The sequence below is a fragment of the Vombatus ursinus genome, unplaced genomic scaffold (genome assembly GCF_900497805.2).
Source record: "Vombatus ursinus unplaced genomic scaffold, bare-nosed wombat genome assembly UNPS02014841.1, whole genome shotgun sequence".
In the NCBI taxonomy this organism is placed as follows: Eukaryota; Metazoa; Chordata; class Mammalia; order Diprotodontia; family Vombatidae; genus Vombatus; species Vombatus ursinus.
In genome coordinates this window covers 36,729,598-36,746,255 of record NW_020954619.1, presented here as the reverse complement: position 1 = coordinate 36,746,255, position 16,658 = coordinate 36,729,598, and the positions used below count along the sequence as shown (strand labels likewise).

Below are 16,658 nucleotides of genomic sequence, written 5' to 3'. Positions count from 1 at the left end.
TCAAAATATAGAGAATAAAAAAGATTGTACATATATTAATCTGTGAAATTATTACATACTGATTGATTTTAAGTATATATTAACTTTAATGGGGATTGTCCCAAAATTGCCCTGTTTGTATCTCCTTCTGAACTCATTTTTATTCTTTGTCTTTTTAAATGTTTTACTGATGATATTTTCTATTTTTTGCATCCTTTTCATTATATACTAATAGACCTTATGACACATTAATATATCAAGCAAAATCAACACCTTTTCTATGAAGTATTCTTTTAAAAAACTTTTATTATAAACTTGACAACCTTCAACCAACATGAACATTAAATATACAAAAAACAGAAAAGTATTACAAATTAAACTGTGTGCTTCTTTACGTAGTTTGCTCTTTATGTTTATATTGTTTCATATGATAGTAACAAATTTCTTTAGGTGCCAGCAATTAATTCCAATCGTGATACCCTGAAGTACTATATCTCAGGATCCTGGAAAAATTGGCTTTCCCTTTCTGAGCTTGCATCCTCTCTCTTTTGCATATTTTTAAATATTTCACTGATGCATTTCCCTTTCTTTTCTATCACTTCGTCAATAAGCACCAGAGATACAAAGAAAGTTTTTTAAAAAAAAGGCCCTATACTCAAGGAGCTCACAGTCTAATGGGGGAGATGACATGCAAAATGAGTCCAAACAGGATATAGACTGGACCAATTGGAGGTTATCAACAAAAGGATGGCACTAGCATTAAATAATCCAGGAAAAGCTTCTTGGGGAAGGGATTTTAGCTGAGACTTGAAGGAAGCTGTGGAAGTCAGGATACAGAGATGAAGAGGGAGAGAGACTGAGGCATGAGGGACAGCGTGTGAAAATGCTCTGTTGGGAGATGGAATGTCTAGTCTAAGGTAAAACAAATTCACCTATTCTTGATAAACCTATGTTGGTTCTTTGTGACCAATGTTTCCCTTTGACAAATTCATTTAATAACAAATTATAGACTTTTAGCCAGGAATCAAAGTCATGATCACTAGCTTAAAAGTTGAGAAATCTTCCCTCTTCTTTTTTTTTTGAAAATTAATACATTTGCCCATATCTAATCTTTAGGTGCCTCCTCTGTTTTCTACAGTTTTTCAAAAGTCACTGATAGAAGCCTAGCCAGCACATTTGCCAATTTTTTCAGGATCCTAGGATATAGTATTTCAGGGGATCATGATTGGAATTAATTGATGACACCTAAGTATTCTGTCACCATCTTCTCACTTACCTTGTATTTCAAATCACTGTAACCATTTGTTCCATCTTTTCTCATCCAAAAATCTTTCTACTTGGTAGGGGAAAAAAACAGAAGCAAAATAAATGTTGAGTAGTTCTGCCTTCTCTTTATAAGATATTATCATTCTTCCATTCAATTCTTCCTATAATTTCTTTGATCTTCCTCTTGTCCCTATTGAGGAAATCAATAATTCTAATTCTAACAAAGCAAATTAATGTTCAGTTGTGTCCAACTCTTTGTGACCCCATTTGGGGTTTTCTTGGCAAAGATACTGGAGTGGTTCACCATTTTCCTTCTCCAGCTCATTTTAGATGAGAAAACAATTAGTAAGTGTTTAAGACCAGATTTGAACTCAGGAAGATTCATCTTCCTGACTCCAGATCCAACACTCTATCCACTGTGCCACCTAGCTGCCCCATGCTCTTCTTCCATACAAGTTGTTAATTTTAAAATCTTTAAAACTATAATTTAAAATCTTTAAGCCTCTATGTTTCTTTACATAGCTTTCCTCTTTTTTGTCATGAGTTTCATTTCTGTTTATGAGTAAGCAGTATAGAAAGTATTGCAGAGAATGTATTTTTTTTTCATTCTCAGTCCAATACATGGTTACCTTGAGCCAAGTCATTCTAAAACAGAGCTTAATTATATAGAAGTTCACCCTTATGAACATAGGGTGTAATGGTATTCTGGAATCATGGAATTATTAGAAACCAAAGCTACCTTCAGGATAGTCTAGTACAATCCTCCCATTGTTCAGATGGGGAAAATTAAGATTAAGACTAGGAAAATGAATGGTAAAAGGTTGGACAGCAACTTAATTGTGAAGCCCCCTTCTCCTGGTTTAGCCCAAATACCTAGTAGCCACATCATTCTGTGGTTATAAACAAAAACACACACCCTCATCATTCCTACCCTTTCTTTCCCCTATTGTCAGGAATGGAATCTTCCAGAGCAGTTGAGCTTCTGGGAGGAGAGAAATGGACACATTCAGACAGTTTTATTCCTACTCAGCCTTTTCTTGACAACTAGCTGTTGCTACTGTCTCCACTCTGGAGCAGGAGAGGGAGGTGGTAACAGTGCCCTTTATACTTCTCTTGACCCACTGATTGGAGTCCCAGAATTAGAAGGAACTTCAGTGCTAATCCAATGACTACCTAAAACATGAAGGGAAGATGTGAGGAAAGGTACATATATGACTCTCTACTCTCCCCCTCTTGTTTCATGCCAGTAGTTACACAAGCCCAAAGAGGGGGTTGTATAGACACTCTAGATTGGCGATCTTTGTGTTACAAATAATTTCATTATAAAAAATCTTATAAGTATGTGGTATTTCCCCCCCCAAAAAAATTGTCCCTAATTCTTTGTCCCATAAGAAAATGAAAATCATAGGAAGGTTCAGGATTGTTGTAAGATTTATAACCAACAAACAAACTAGCATTAGTGATCCAGAAAAAAAGAAAAAAATAGCATATATATGTTACATGAAGTTTTGCAGAGTTCTTTACAAATAATACTTCATTTTATTCTCACATTAACCCTGGGAGGGTGCTGTTATTTTCCCCATTTTATATATATAGATAGATGGATAGACATAGATATAGATATATTTTGATATTGATATATACAAATATACATATACATACATATATAGATATATACATACTCCATGTATATGGAAAATAACGCAGATGGAGATTAAATGCCCCAGCAAAAATCATATAGCTATTAAGTGATTGGGGCAGGATTTGAACTCAGATCTTCCTGACTCCAGCATTCTATTCATAGTGTCATCTAGCTGTAAAAAAAATTGGGGGAAGGGGGAATATTGATTAGAAGCCTCTTTTTGCTCCCTACTCATGGAAGAGATGTGATTAAGACCAAACTACAGTTCCACTGTGGTGCTGTTCATTCATGTAGTCTGCTTAATGCCAAGCCAACTTAGTCATTAAGGAATTGGATAGGGGTAAATGGGGAAAAAAAAAAAAAAGGAAGGAGCAAAAAGTTTTGTCCTCCTCCTGGAGAACACCAAAGCCCAGTACGTGGGAGACATGAAAATTCTGCATCAGCAGAGGGTAAAGCCACCTCTATAAATATTTCAATATAAGGCAAACTCCTTAGGAGCAGTTTGTTTCCCTTTTTTGTCTCTTTATCTCCAGCACCCAGCATAGTACTGGGTATATAATAGGAAATTATGAAATATTTGTTAGTTGATTGTAGTAAAGGTGAAAATACCATCTTTGCCATAGTAGCAATCATTAAAGTTTATCCCCAAAATAACTTGGGACAAAACAGATTTATTTCAGAATTTAAAAAAACACATAATTTAATATGAGTTTTTGTACCCTATTTATTTTGAAGCATAAAAGAAACAAATCTATCATTGATTAACCAGTCCTCCACTGGGGGGAGGTGGGGTGGGAAGCGGAGTGCTGGTAAATGTTTAACAACTGACTCTCAAAAAAAAAAAGTGCACCACTCACACCTTCAAGTTTAATCTACATCATTAATAGTTCACTTTCTTCTATCTAGACAATCTACAAAACAATAAATAAGCCCTGTTCAGATTTATAGTGTTTGTCTGTAATATAAATGGTCACATAAAAAAATTAATAATCAACAAACTAGTGTGATCTGGCTCCAGAATATCCATGGGGGCCCTCTATATATAAGATCCCAGGTTTATCCCTGCAATGCTTCCATTAAATTCCTACTCTCCCTTTCCTGTTCACCTCTTCATCCATATACCCAAGCCAAAAATATCTGTTAATGTGCTTCCTTCAGCATCTTATCTCTACCTCAGTATATCAGTATGCTTCAGGTCAGCCAGCATTTATTAAGTGCCTACCATAGGTAAAACCCATCCATGCCTTCAAGGAATTCACAGTTTAATCGGGGAGACAACATGTAAATAACTCTGTACAAGTAAGATATAGACAGGATAACTTGGAGGTAATCTCAGGAAAAGTGCTAGCAGTAAGGGGTAGTTTAAAAAAGCTTCTTGTAGAAGGTGGGATTTTAGCTGAGACATGAAAGAAGCCAGGAAACAGAGACAAGGAGGAATAGAAGGCTAGGCATGAGAGACAGCCAGTGAAAATGCATGGAGTCAGGAGATTGAGTGTCTTGTGTTAGGGACAGTGAGAAGGCCATTGTCAATAGAGTACATGGAAGGGAAGAAAGTATAAGAAGGCTGGAGTAGTAGGAAAAAGTCAGACCGGAAAGGGCTTTAAAGGCCGTGCAAAGAATTTTAGATTTGATTCTGAAGGTAACAGAGAACCAGTAGAGTTTTATTGAATGAGTGGTGGGAGGAAGGTGTCATAGTCAGACTTGTACTTCAGGAAAATCTCTTTGTTAGGTGAGAAGAAGATGGACCAGAGTGAGAATAAAGACAGGGAGACCACCCAGCAGGCTATTGCAATAGCACAGGCATGAGGTGATGAGAGACTGCACCAGGGTGGTGGCAGTGTCAGAGGAGAGAAGTGAGAGGAAAGGAAGGCGAAACATCAACTGAGGTCACAGTGAGGATGAATTAAGGGGTTAGGAATTGTGAGGCAGTGAGAAAGATGGAATGACAAAAGATTATGGGCTTTTCACCCTAGGTACTAGCTCATCTCACCTGTCTCATACTTTTCACAAGATTTACAGTTGGAAAGGGCCTTTAAGACCATCGAGTCTTAGAATTCATAACCTTTTTTAGGTCATGGACCCCTTTGACAATTTGTTGAATCCTATGGACCTCTTCTTGGAATAGTTTTTAAAAGCATAAAATAAAATATACAGAATTACAAAGAAAACCAATTATATTCAAGTTCAGTCACCAAAATATCATTTTTAAAAAACCCAAGTTGATGAAGCCCAAGTTTAAAGCCTCTAATTTATTCTAGCTCCATCAGTTTCACAGGAAAGGAAACTGAGGGCCAGAGAGTTCACATTGCTAGTAAATAACAGAACTCATAAGAATAGAAGTTTCCCAGGCTGTTATCCATACACTCTAAAATTGAACCTGCATTGAAACTTCCCCTTTTTATATTGTGTGATTTCTTTGTTTGGTTATTAGTCCTTCTCTTGTGGCCAGCAGTCTCAGCCTCTGAGTATATATACTCAGATCAGCCCAAATTTGGAAGACAGTTCACAGCTTCAAAGGCAGACCCAGGGTAAAATGGTCTCCTTTTCTTATGTTCCTGTGAAGGTGACAGACCAACGCCACATGTCTTTAGGGGATACAGAGCACCTGAACAAAGGACTCTCCAAAGAGTCCAATTCAAGCAACGATGTTGAAGATGGTGTAGTGCACAAAGGGTAGGGGATCGATTTCTGAGACTTTCCTTCTTGTTTAGTCTTTCAGGTTGTCCAAGAGCAAAGAAAAGTGGAATCAGGATAGCACAAAGCAAAGAAGACAAAGAGGATCAAGAGCCCATTAGGTAAGTGGAATGCTAAGACCTGGTAGATCCATTGGAAAGATACAGATTTCACAGTTGTTAAGATCAGGCAGTCCAAAGAGTGTCACCGAAGCGGGAGTGGCCATCAGCAAAATAAACTAGCAGCTACACCATCCTTTTAAATATTTAGTGAACAGGTGAGAGAAAGTTTGTTTCAAAGTCAAGAGCAGAGTAAGAGAATAACCTTAGAAGAATCAACAAAGAAATAGATATTACAGCTAATGTCCAACAGAAAGTTAATGTTCATCAGAAAACCCTGAAGGTTTGTCTGATATTTATCATACCCCAGGACACAGGACTGGTGAGAGGATAAGACATTCAGTGTTGGAAGGACTCTTAGATAACATCTGGTCCAACTTCCTCATTTTATAGATGAGAAAACTGGGTATAGGGAAGTGAAATAACTTGCCCAGGGAGGTCCCAGGTAGGAAGTGGCAGAGCTGGGCTTTGAACCCAGGATTCCTGACTGCAGATCCATTGCTCTCACAGGTCTGATGGAGAGGCAGGCAGGGTGACCTTCAAGAAAGAAGGCTGGACCTGGAGTTAAGAAGCCCTGAATTTCAATCGTACCTCAGATATTTACTAGTTATATGACCTTGTTGTCAAAGTGACTTGGCCTCTCTGAATCTCAGTTACCCCATCTGTAATATGGGGATAATGATGATAGCACCTACCTCCCAGGGTTGTTGTGAACATCAAATGAAATAAAATTTGTGAAGCATTTTGTAAACCTTAAAGTGACATTTAAATCAAACTATTATTGTTATTGTTGTTACGTCATGCTATATTATTATTAAAACATGTCCCTCAATTGTAAAATAATAATAGCTCACATTTATATAGTGCTTACTGTGTGCCAGGCACTGTAGTAGGAGTTTTACAATTATTTTATTTGACCCTCGCAAAATCCTGGGAGGTGTGTGTTATTCTGATCCCCATTTACAGATGAGGAAACTGAGGCAAATAGAAGTTAAGTGCCTTGCCCAGGGCCACACAGCTAGTAAGTATATGGGGCCAGATTTGAATTCAGTTCCTCTTGGCCCTGGGCCTGGCACTCTATCCACTGTGCCACCTATATAGTGTTATCAGCTGATGTACCTAGCTCTCAAAGGTATTGTGAGGATCAAATAAGAAGTTATGTAAACATGCCTTGTGAACCAAAATACACCATACAAATGCCAGCTATTATTACTTTTTGCTACATGTGATTTAATTTTTATTAATAGATTACATGGCTTGCTACCTCCCTTAAAGTGTAAACAGTTTTATTTGCCAAATCAGTCAGGAGAGATGTGATCATAAGATTATGAGAAAGTTCATTGACATGTTGGGTGAATGTTCTCTAGAGTCTAGATTTATACTGAGAATTGGACATCAGACAAGCCTCAGGCTATTGTGGTGCATCAGCCCATAGTTGGACATCAGCTGTGATAGAAATGCTGCAGGGTGTCTCATTTAACTAGAAGGCTGTATTCTGGCTAACAATACACTAGTGTTCTGTAGGAAACATAAAGTGGCCAAGCAAGTGTTCCAGCTCCTGCCCCCTGGATATCCTAAATGTTAATGCCAAAAGCACAGTTTTTCTTCTCATTTAAAACTTAATCCCATTCAGTGTTCAAGCTGAAAATAATGAGACTAAACAAGATCCCCTGTGAATTTTACATTGTCCCCTTCTAAAGACCAGTAATCCATTCCAAAGTAGAGCTTTTGAAAAAAAAAAACCTGTCTTTCCAAAAGGAAATCAGCCTAATTTTCAAGTCTGCATCTAAGCTGGAGTCCATCTCCTACTTTCTAAGTATGAGGGTTTTCATCAGCCAAGAGCTCTCCAGCTATGAGCTGATATAGTTATGATTCCACTAGGTGGCGTCTTTGTTGATTTCACTTTATTATTTTTTTCTTCTTTCTTTCTTTCTTTCTTTCTTTTTTTTTTTTGAGTCCGTAGAGCATGATTGTTCTTTTTTTTTTTCATGTCAGGTTGTTTTGACTTTGTTGTAGAGGCTACCAGGTATATGATGGCAAGACAGTAAAGTTTATCTCATCTATCTGCTATCCAGATGTCCAGTTCCTGGTTGTGATGGTCAGGGTCATATAACTGGAAAGTATGCATCCCACCGCAGTGCGTCAGGGTGCCCTCTAGCAGCCAAAAGGCAAAAGGATGGGTACTTAAATGGCTCCCAGTTCTCTTGGAAGTCAGTGAAGACGGAAGGTATGTCATGTCCCACTCCAGGATGTGATGGCTCAGGACACGTCAGTGGTAGTTTCCTTACACACCGCAGGTGAGTAATTCCCCCATTGGTTGTTGTCTATGATGAGACCCCATTTCATTAGTTGGGAATGGTCTTATGTTCAGTCTCCTGGTCCAGGTGTAAACTGGAGCTTTTAATAAGCTCAATGCAGTGTTTTCACTGGAGAATAAAAAGAAAGACTGAGACACAGTAGAGAGATAGAAGTAAGACTTTAGAAAACAAACACACATTGTGAGCATAAGCTCAAGTGTCATTAGATGCAACAAAATCCAAGTTTTTCGAAGTATTATGGTCAGTGCAAATAGGTATCTCCATGAAAACACATAAAATAAACATCTGTAAGAGGTGTTACAATAATTACAAGAGGCTTGCCCTTAGTGTAAAGCTCTGAGGCCCAACACTTGATTTTGTAACTCCTTGATGTATCTTCAAGCAGTGTGAGGGGAATAAGGAAATTTTCAGAAGGTTTTCTCAGCCCAGATAATTTGGATTTGCTTTATTCTATAGGGTAGTTTGAAATGGAGGAAGATATTCAGAAGATCCTAGAACTTAGAGACTTAGAAGTCATGTAGTCCAACTCCCTTATCTTCACAAATGAGGAAACTGAGGCCCACAGAGAGGAAGTGACATAGTATCAGAGATATGATTGAAACCCAGTACTCTGATTCCCAATCCAGTGCTCTTTCCAGAATCAACAAATCTCAAAGGTGCAAGCTTGAAACCTGAAACACCATTTAGTCCTGTCATGCACCATGCATTGCCAAATCAATGTTAGTAGTGTATCCCAAAGACAAAAAAGTTTAGAATTCTTATTGTCAAAACAGAGGCATAAACAGAAGCAGCTTATCCAGCCTAGATTAGCACAGACTTGTGGAATGAGTGTTTAATGACTACTCACCTGCTCTCCTAATTTAACCAGACTAAACAGCAGGTGCCTACAAGTTTAGAGGAAGTGAAGGAACACTTGCAAAAGTTGCTCATCACCTCATTATCTGAAAGAATGTCAGCCTGCATCCTCAATGCACTTACACCAGCAAGAACAAAACAAAGGTAAAGATGATGAACAAAATAATAGAAACGATAGTGATGGAGATTTGTCATTAGCCTTGGCAGTGAAGAGAGAAGCTCACTTAAAAACAGATCATATTTAATGCAACAGAGGCAGCATGATGTAGTGGCTGAGGCTTGGAGTCAGGAGGACCTGGATTCTAATCCAGCCTCAGACACTTACTGGGTGACCTTATGCAAATCACTTAACCTCTCTGTGCTCCGTTTTCCTCATCTGTAAAAATGTGGAGGTTGGCCCCCCAAACCCTTCCAGTTCTACAGCCATGAATCTATGTAATATATGTTCCCTTTGAGTTAGGAAAATTCTCTTTACAGGAAGATGAGAATCTAGAAACATCTAAATACTTAAGAGAAATATGGTCTTTCACAGAACCCTCCCCTACAAAGAATGACAGTCAGTGCCTTGACCAGAATACTGTAATGATTTATCTACTAGATTTGTCATTAGTGGGAGGACCTAGGTCCCAATTCCTGCTCTATTTATTACTACTTGTGGAACCTTGACCAAGTCACTTAACTTTTTTGAAACTCAGTTTCCTTCTCTGTAAAATGAAGAGGCTGAACTAGTTGTTATCTAAGGTGCCTTCCAGTTCAATGTCCTATGATCCTATGAAGGAGTCAGTAAGCATTCACATCAAGGGCCCCAGCCCCCCATTCTTGAAATGTCATCCAGGTGCTCAGGTAAATTTGCTTATGAGTAGTAAATGCACCTTACTATACTGAGACACTTGCTTCTATCTGCCAATTTTTGACTGAATTGTCATAACTAGGGGCAAAAGGAATTTTTTACATATCAGGGACCATTTTGCCATGAATAGTATTGCTCAAAGATAGCCCATTGCTTATACCTTCTTGAAGTAGGCCAATGGGGTCTAACTTCCATATTATGGCTACTTCATAAATAGGTTGAAATGCTTGGAATGAAATTAGAGGGATTCTGATAAGTGTTGTTGCCCCAAATGCCAGGCCTCCATTTCACCCTCTGTTAACTGAGATGGTTGAACAAAATGATCTCTACCCGAAGTCATATCTAGCTCTGGCAGTCTATGTTTCTGCTTAGCTTGTCAACAATCTGGTAGTTACTGTGGCACTCACAGGCAGGAGACAGTTGTCACCTTCTCCAGAAGATGATATGATCCAAAACAGTCAGTCAACTACCATTTATTAAATGCCTATTATGTGCAAAGTACTGTGCTAAGCACTGGCAATATAAAGAAAGGAAAAAAAAACAGACCCTGCTCTCATAGGAGCTCATAGTCTAGAGGGGGTGATAACGCACAAACGATAATTCAGGGAAAACACAAAGGGAAGGCATTAAAATTAAGGAAGACTATAAAAGGTTTCCTGTAAAAGACAGGACTTTAACTGAGACTTGAAGGAAGCTAGGAGCAGAGATGAGGAGAGAGAGAATTTCAGACATGGGGGACAGCCAATAAAATTGCTCAGGGTCGGGAGATGAAGTGTTCTATGAGGAACAGCAAGGAAACTACTGGAGTCACTGGATCTCAGGTGTAAGAAGACTGGAAAGGTAGACAAAGTCAGGTTATAAAAGGCTTTGAAAACCAAGCAGAGGATTTTATATTTGATCCTGAGGTAATAGGGAACAACTACAATTTATTGAATGGAGGTTGGGGGCGGGCAATATGATTGTGCCTACACTTTAGTAAGATATTGACAGCTCAGTGAAGGATGAATTAGAGTGGGAAGAGATTTGAGGAAGGGGAGACCAACCAGTAGGCTATTGAAATATTGTAGATGTGAGGTGATGAGGCCTGCACACAAGGTGATTGCCTTGTCCAAATAGAAAAGGGGCTACAAGGGAGGACTGAGGTGTTCTTGGGGTTGAATCCCAGCCTCCATACCCCACCCCCTTCTCGTGCCTTTCCAGAGAGGCAGAATAATATGATGGAAAAGAAGAAAAAAACCCTAATAAACAGCCACTTGTTTTGTGACCTCAAAGAAAAAAAAAGAAAAAGAAAAGGGGCTATATCCCAAATTCACTGAGCCTGAAAGCCTTCCCAAGTTCAGTCAGCCTCTCAAGCTCTGTTTGAAGAAGAGTCCTAGAAAAATATTATTACATAAACAAAGAAATGCTAAAAATTGCAAAATGATCATAGTGATCATTGACAGAACAACTGAAAATAGAATTCAGTAACTTCATTATAACTACTGATAGACTCTCTCAGAAGGCTGATACTTAAACCTTGCCAGAACATAGAAATTTGTTAGGTTATCAAACAGGCACCACATTTTACCTCAGCTATGTACGTCCAAACAACTCCTAATCTATATCTTCTGGTAAAAATAGATCAGATGTGGGCCAATGCTTTTGTTGGTGGTTGTCTTCTCCAAGACAGCTGAATTCATTTATGGGAACTATTCCCTTTGCTTCTAATTAGCAGTGATCAAAAGGACCCAGGACCTTGAATTCCTAACCCTGCCACCAAGCCTGGACGTGTCCATCTCAGGATAGAAACTTGTTCACCTAAGATCAAGAAAAAAAAATAGACAAAAGAGGCAGCCTAAAGCCTAGGTTCAGCTCACCTAAGTAGGACATGTGCTGCTTGGAGGCCGGGATGGGGAATACCCTCCTCACGTAGTTTGCATATGGTCCATAACAGGAAGTGAAGAGAACACTGAGGATGGTCCTACTCCCTTTTAAATAGCTACTGAGTCATCAGTTATTCCTGTTTAGCAGCCAATAAGTAGACTGTCCCATCATCTCAAAGCATGAAGCCATTTAGTACTTACTCACCAATGGCCTCAAGCAACCAAGAACAACAGCTTTGTACAAAATCAGAGATGTCTCTGTTACATTTTTCTACCTGCTTCACAGAATTGTGGGGTACAAAGAGATAATGTGCATAAAATATTTTTAAACCTTAGAGCTCTATAAGTTATTATTCTTATAACCCTTAAACACTGTTGAATATGAAACCCCAGTTTTATTGGAGAAGTAATGTGTTAAAATTGATGGAATGATAGATTTGGAGTCAGAGGATCTAGGTTCAAATCCTTTCATTTCTGTGCACTCCCTATGTAACACTGAGCAAGTGCCTTGACCTCTCTGAGCCTCAGTTTCCTTATCTGTAAGATGAAGGAGTTGTGCTAAGTGACTTCTACATTCCTTTTCAGCCATAAATCTATGATTCTATGAGTAGGGCAACATTTTGACTACTTTAAAGCATCTGTCTATCATCCCCAATGCTGTTACAGTCTAAGAAGCTGATTCCTCATGATCAGTCTCTTAGATGTGTTTGGTAACATGTAGCATGTTTGGTAACATTTAGGGACATGTAGCACAACAATCTGAAATTTCTTGTAATATATACCTCCCCTCCCTCTTTCTGCCAGTGCCATTGACTTGACTGAGCTGTCAAAGTCAGGCCAGCAAGGGATGATCTTGATTGCTGGTTGCAGCATTGTTGGCTGATTGCTCAATACCTCATCAAGCCAATGAGGGGAGAATCAAGAAGGTGATGAATGAGCTCTCCCCCATTCCCTTCACTGAATTAACACTAAAAGGTTGTAGATAGCAATGTGAGCTGCACAGGGTCCACACTGTAATCCTGGAAATGCTAAAGCAGTTATCAGGTACTATCCACTTTGCAAGTCACTGTAGTGGGAGGCGGGAGAGGAGGGGGAAGGGAGAGAAAAGGAAGGAAGGAAAGAAGGAAGGAAAGAAGGAGGGAAGGAAGGAAGGAAGGAAGGAAGGAAGGAAGGAAGGAAGGAAGGAAAGAAGGAAGGAAGGAAGGAAGGAAAAGAGAGTGAGGAGAGTGAGAGAGAGAGAGAGAGGAAGGAAACGTCATTTATTTAGTGTCTGCTATGTGCCCCATACTGTGCTAAGTGCTTTACAATTATTATCTCATGAGGAGGAGCCAAATGCATCCTGAGGGGTTCCATTGGGAACCACTAAATGGAGCTACACCAGCAAATACTCCTATATGATTATAGTCTCCTCCAAAATACAGGAGAAATAATAACTATAACTACTAGTATTTATATTGAACTTTAAAAACATGACAAATATACCATTTTATCTTCACAACAACTCAGATATGTGTTATTATTAACCTTATTTTACTGATGAGGAAACTGAGGCAGGCTGAAATTAAGTGACTAGCCCAGGGTCACACAGTTAGTGTCCAAGGCAAGATTTGGATTCAAGTTTTCTTGACTCCATTCCACTAGCACTCTATCCACTGCATTACTTTGTTGTTGTTGTTTTTGTTCAGTCTTATCCAATTCTTCATGACCCCATTTGGGGTTTTATTGGCAAAAATACTGGAGTGATTTGCCATTTCCTTCTCCAGCTCATTTTACAGATGAGAAACTGAGGAAAACAAGGTTAAGTGACTTGCCTAGGGTCACCCAGCTAGTAAGTAGCTGAGGCCAGATTTCAACTCCAAGCCCAGTTCTCTATCCACTCTGCCACCTAGCTGCCCCACCGCATTACTTAGCTGCCTCTAAAGAGAAAGAACCTAGGGTAAGAAATTTAGGAGAAGGCTTAAAATGAAAGTGCCTTTAGGAGAGGTAAAACAGTGGGATTCCAGTGATAACTTCCAGTGCGATCTTAGGGGAATCACTTTCTCTTTGGGGCTTCAGATCTTTCATCTGAAAAATGAGAAATGAGAGAGCATGTATTTGTAGTGGGCCCTGACAACACTTTCCTCTGTGTGTTCAGTAGCTCAGAAAGTGCAGGTGCAGAAAACCCAGGTAGTCAGATGATCCATGGCTGGGGATTAGGAGAGTGAGTGGGAACTGTGGAAGGAGAAAGGAGCAAGGAATTTAAAGATGGAGAGCAATGCACCATTGAAATGCTTAACTGTGAGGCAGCAAGCGAAGCCAAAGTCAGGGAGACAGGCTGAGAGAACCGCAAGAGACCACTTACAGAAACCGTGTCCCTTACTTGGAGCAGTCTGATGGAGTGAGAGAGAGATAGCAGAAGGGACTACTGAGGAGAAAAAAAGTAAGAGGGACTTTTCTTAAGGGATAAAAGGGGATCCAAAATAAGTTTGGAAACAATTGCTGAACAATTTTGTCTAAGCCTACCTCTGTGTACAAATTTTGATTTCCCTTCAAGTCAAAAGTCTGTTTGCTTATAGAGCATATAGGATTTAGATTGGCTTCGGCAATGAAAGGGGTGTCCCTTTCTGGACTGGATATTCCAAAATATTTCATGCAATGACATTTTAGCCCACCAAGGAGATGCCACAGTTCCAGCTATAAAATAGGGAACCAAAAGGGGCTGAAACCTTGTGTTATTTCAGATACACAATGTAGCAATGCATGAAAAAGGCTCAATCCCATACCTCGCTGGGTACAACAGTGAGAACTATGTACTTTTTATTTTTGTCCCCAAATCCTGGCATTAAATGTATAGCATTCTGGAATACACACAAACATATATACACATACACACATGCAATGTATGTATATTCCTGTATGTGTACATGGAGACGTGTGTTAGTGTGGATGTGTTATGCCTGCATAAATTCAGTTAAATAAACATTCATGAAGGGTTTAGGGCACTGATAGATATTGGGGATACAAAGATGAAAACCCAAATCATCTCTAGCTTCAAGAAATGAGGTGGCACATTGGATAGAATTCTGCACTCAGGACTCAGGAAGAGCTAGTTCAAATCTTGCTTCAGACACCTACTTGCTGTGTGACCCTATACAAGTCACTGAACTTGAGTTTCCTAATCTATAAAATGAAGATAATAATAGTACCTTACCCCTAGGATTGTTGTAAGGTTCAAATGAGACAAAATATGTAAAGCACGTTGCAAATCATGAAGTGCTATATAAATGCTACCTATTATTAATAGTAGAGAGGAACTTGCAGTCACAAGACCTGAGCTGAAGTCCTGACTCTACCTCTACCTACCTGTGTGACCTTTAGCACATCACTTGAGCTCTTTGGGACTCAGATTCCTCATCTGACGGAGGGCATTGGACAAGGGGACCTCTAACGTTCCTTCCAGCTCTAAATCTGTAATCCTATTATATGGCAACATGATATGTACACAAACAGATATCATACAAGACTACAACTCAATGGTCTGACTGTGTAAAGTATGACAGCCAAAAATAATTGTTTGTGTGTGGTTGGAGAGAATAAATTAGTTGGAATTTATATTGTGTTGAACAATTGAAGGGTGCTGAATGCCAACCAAGGATTTTAGACTACTCCAGAAGCAAACTGTCAAAGATTTTAAGTAATAGAATGACATTAGGAGCTCTATGTATTAAGATTAATCTGACAGCTGTATGTAGAAAGAATTGAAGGGAATAGAAAAGAGTCAAGAAAGCTAGTTAAAAGACTTTTTCAATAATCTAGTCCACAGGAAATGAGGGTCTAGATGAACTAGATGGTATCAGTAAAAAGGACAAAATAGAAAGGATGGTGGTAGAAGAAAATATAAAAGTGGAGTGAACAACAAGTTTAATTTTATCAAGTAAACGTATTTCTGTTTAGTTCAACAAATTTGATCCATATATTAAGCACAAAACACTGTGCAAGATACTAAGTATACTAAAAAAGAAAAAAATAGTGCCTCAAGAAGTACCTAATGTACAACATATAAACTAAACTATATTTTATCAGCTCCCATGGATTCAATAATTATCTCATGCAAATGATTCTCTAGTGTATTTATCCAGCCCTAATCCCTCTCCTCCACTCTAGTCTCACATTTCCAATTTCCTATTGGATATCTTGAATTGGGTTTCCCATACACATCTTAAACTTAACATGTCCAAAATGGAATTCATTATCTTTTCCTCCAAACTCCTCCTCTTCTTAACTTCCTTATAAATGTTCAGAGAGTATCTTCCCAATCACCCAGGCTCATAACCTAGGTATCATCCTTGATTGCTCACCGTCTCTCATTCCCCCCTTCCTATATCCAATGTGTTCTCCAGTGTTGTCCATCTTAACTTTGGAGTATCTTGTATACATTCCCCTTTATCCTGTGACTCTGCCGCCACCCTATGCAGGCCTTCATCAACTCATGCTGTGGACTACTGCAATAGCCTGTTAGCTAGCAGATCTCACTGCCTTAAGTCTCTCCCCATTCTAACCCATCCTCCACTCAGATATTAAATTGATCTTCCTAAATTTTAGTTCTGACCTTGTCATCCTCTCCCCCATTCAATAAATTCCCGTGGCTCCCTATTACCTCCAAGATCAAATATAAAATCTGTTAGGTTTTAAAAATCCTTTTTAACCTAGTTCTTCCCTGCCTTTACAGTCTTCTTATACCTTACTCCCCCCTTTATGATACTACCCTCACACAAGACATTCAATCCCCTGACTCCAGGTGTTTTCACTGTCTGTCCCTCATGCCTGGAATGCTCCTCTTCGTCATCCCTCCTTCCTAGCTTCCCTGGCTTCCTTCAAGTCTCAGCCAAAAATCCTGTCTTCTGCAAGAAGCCTTTTCTGATCTCTTTTAATAATTTTAGTGCCTTCTTCTGTTGATTATCTCTAATTTATCTTGTAAATTGCTTGTTTGTACATAGTTGTTTACATCTTGTAATCAGGGGATGAGAGCAGGGAATGGTTTTTGTTTGTTTGTTTGTTTTTGACTGAGTCAAAGTTTTACAGAAAAAATCCTTTTACTAAGGGAATTTGTTCTGT

At 39.0% G+C, this 16,658-nt stretch overlaps 1 protein-coding gene across 1 annotated transcript in view; it reads left to right on the top strand.

Annotated features, from left to right (window-relative positions):
- The window catches only part of MYT1L (myelin transcription factor 1 like), a 361,563-nt gene that overhangs the window by 303,519 nt on the left and 41,386 nt on the right, over positions 1–16,658 (top strand). Inside the window, exons 18-19 of the mRNA XM_027840345.1 lie at positions 5,599–5,682; positions 7,755–7,976. Coding sequence (XP_027696146.1) covers positions 5,599–5,682; positions 7,755–7,976 — 306 coding nt within the window. The remainder of the gene's footprint in view (positions 1–5,598; positions 5,683–7,754; positions 7,977–16,658) is intronic.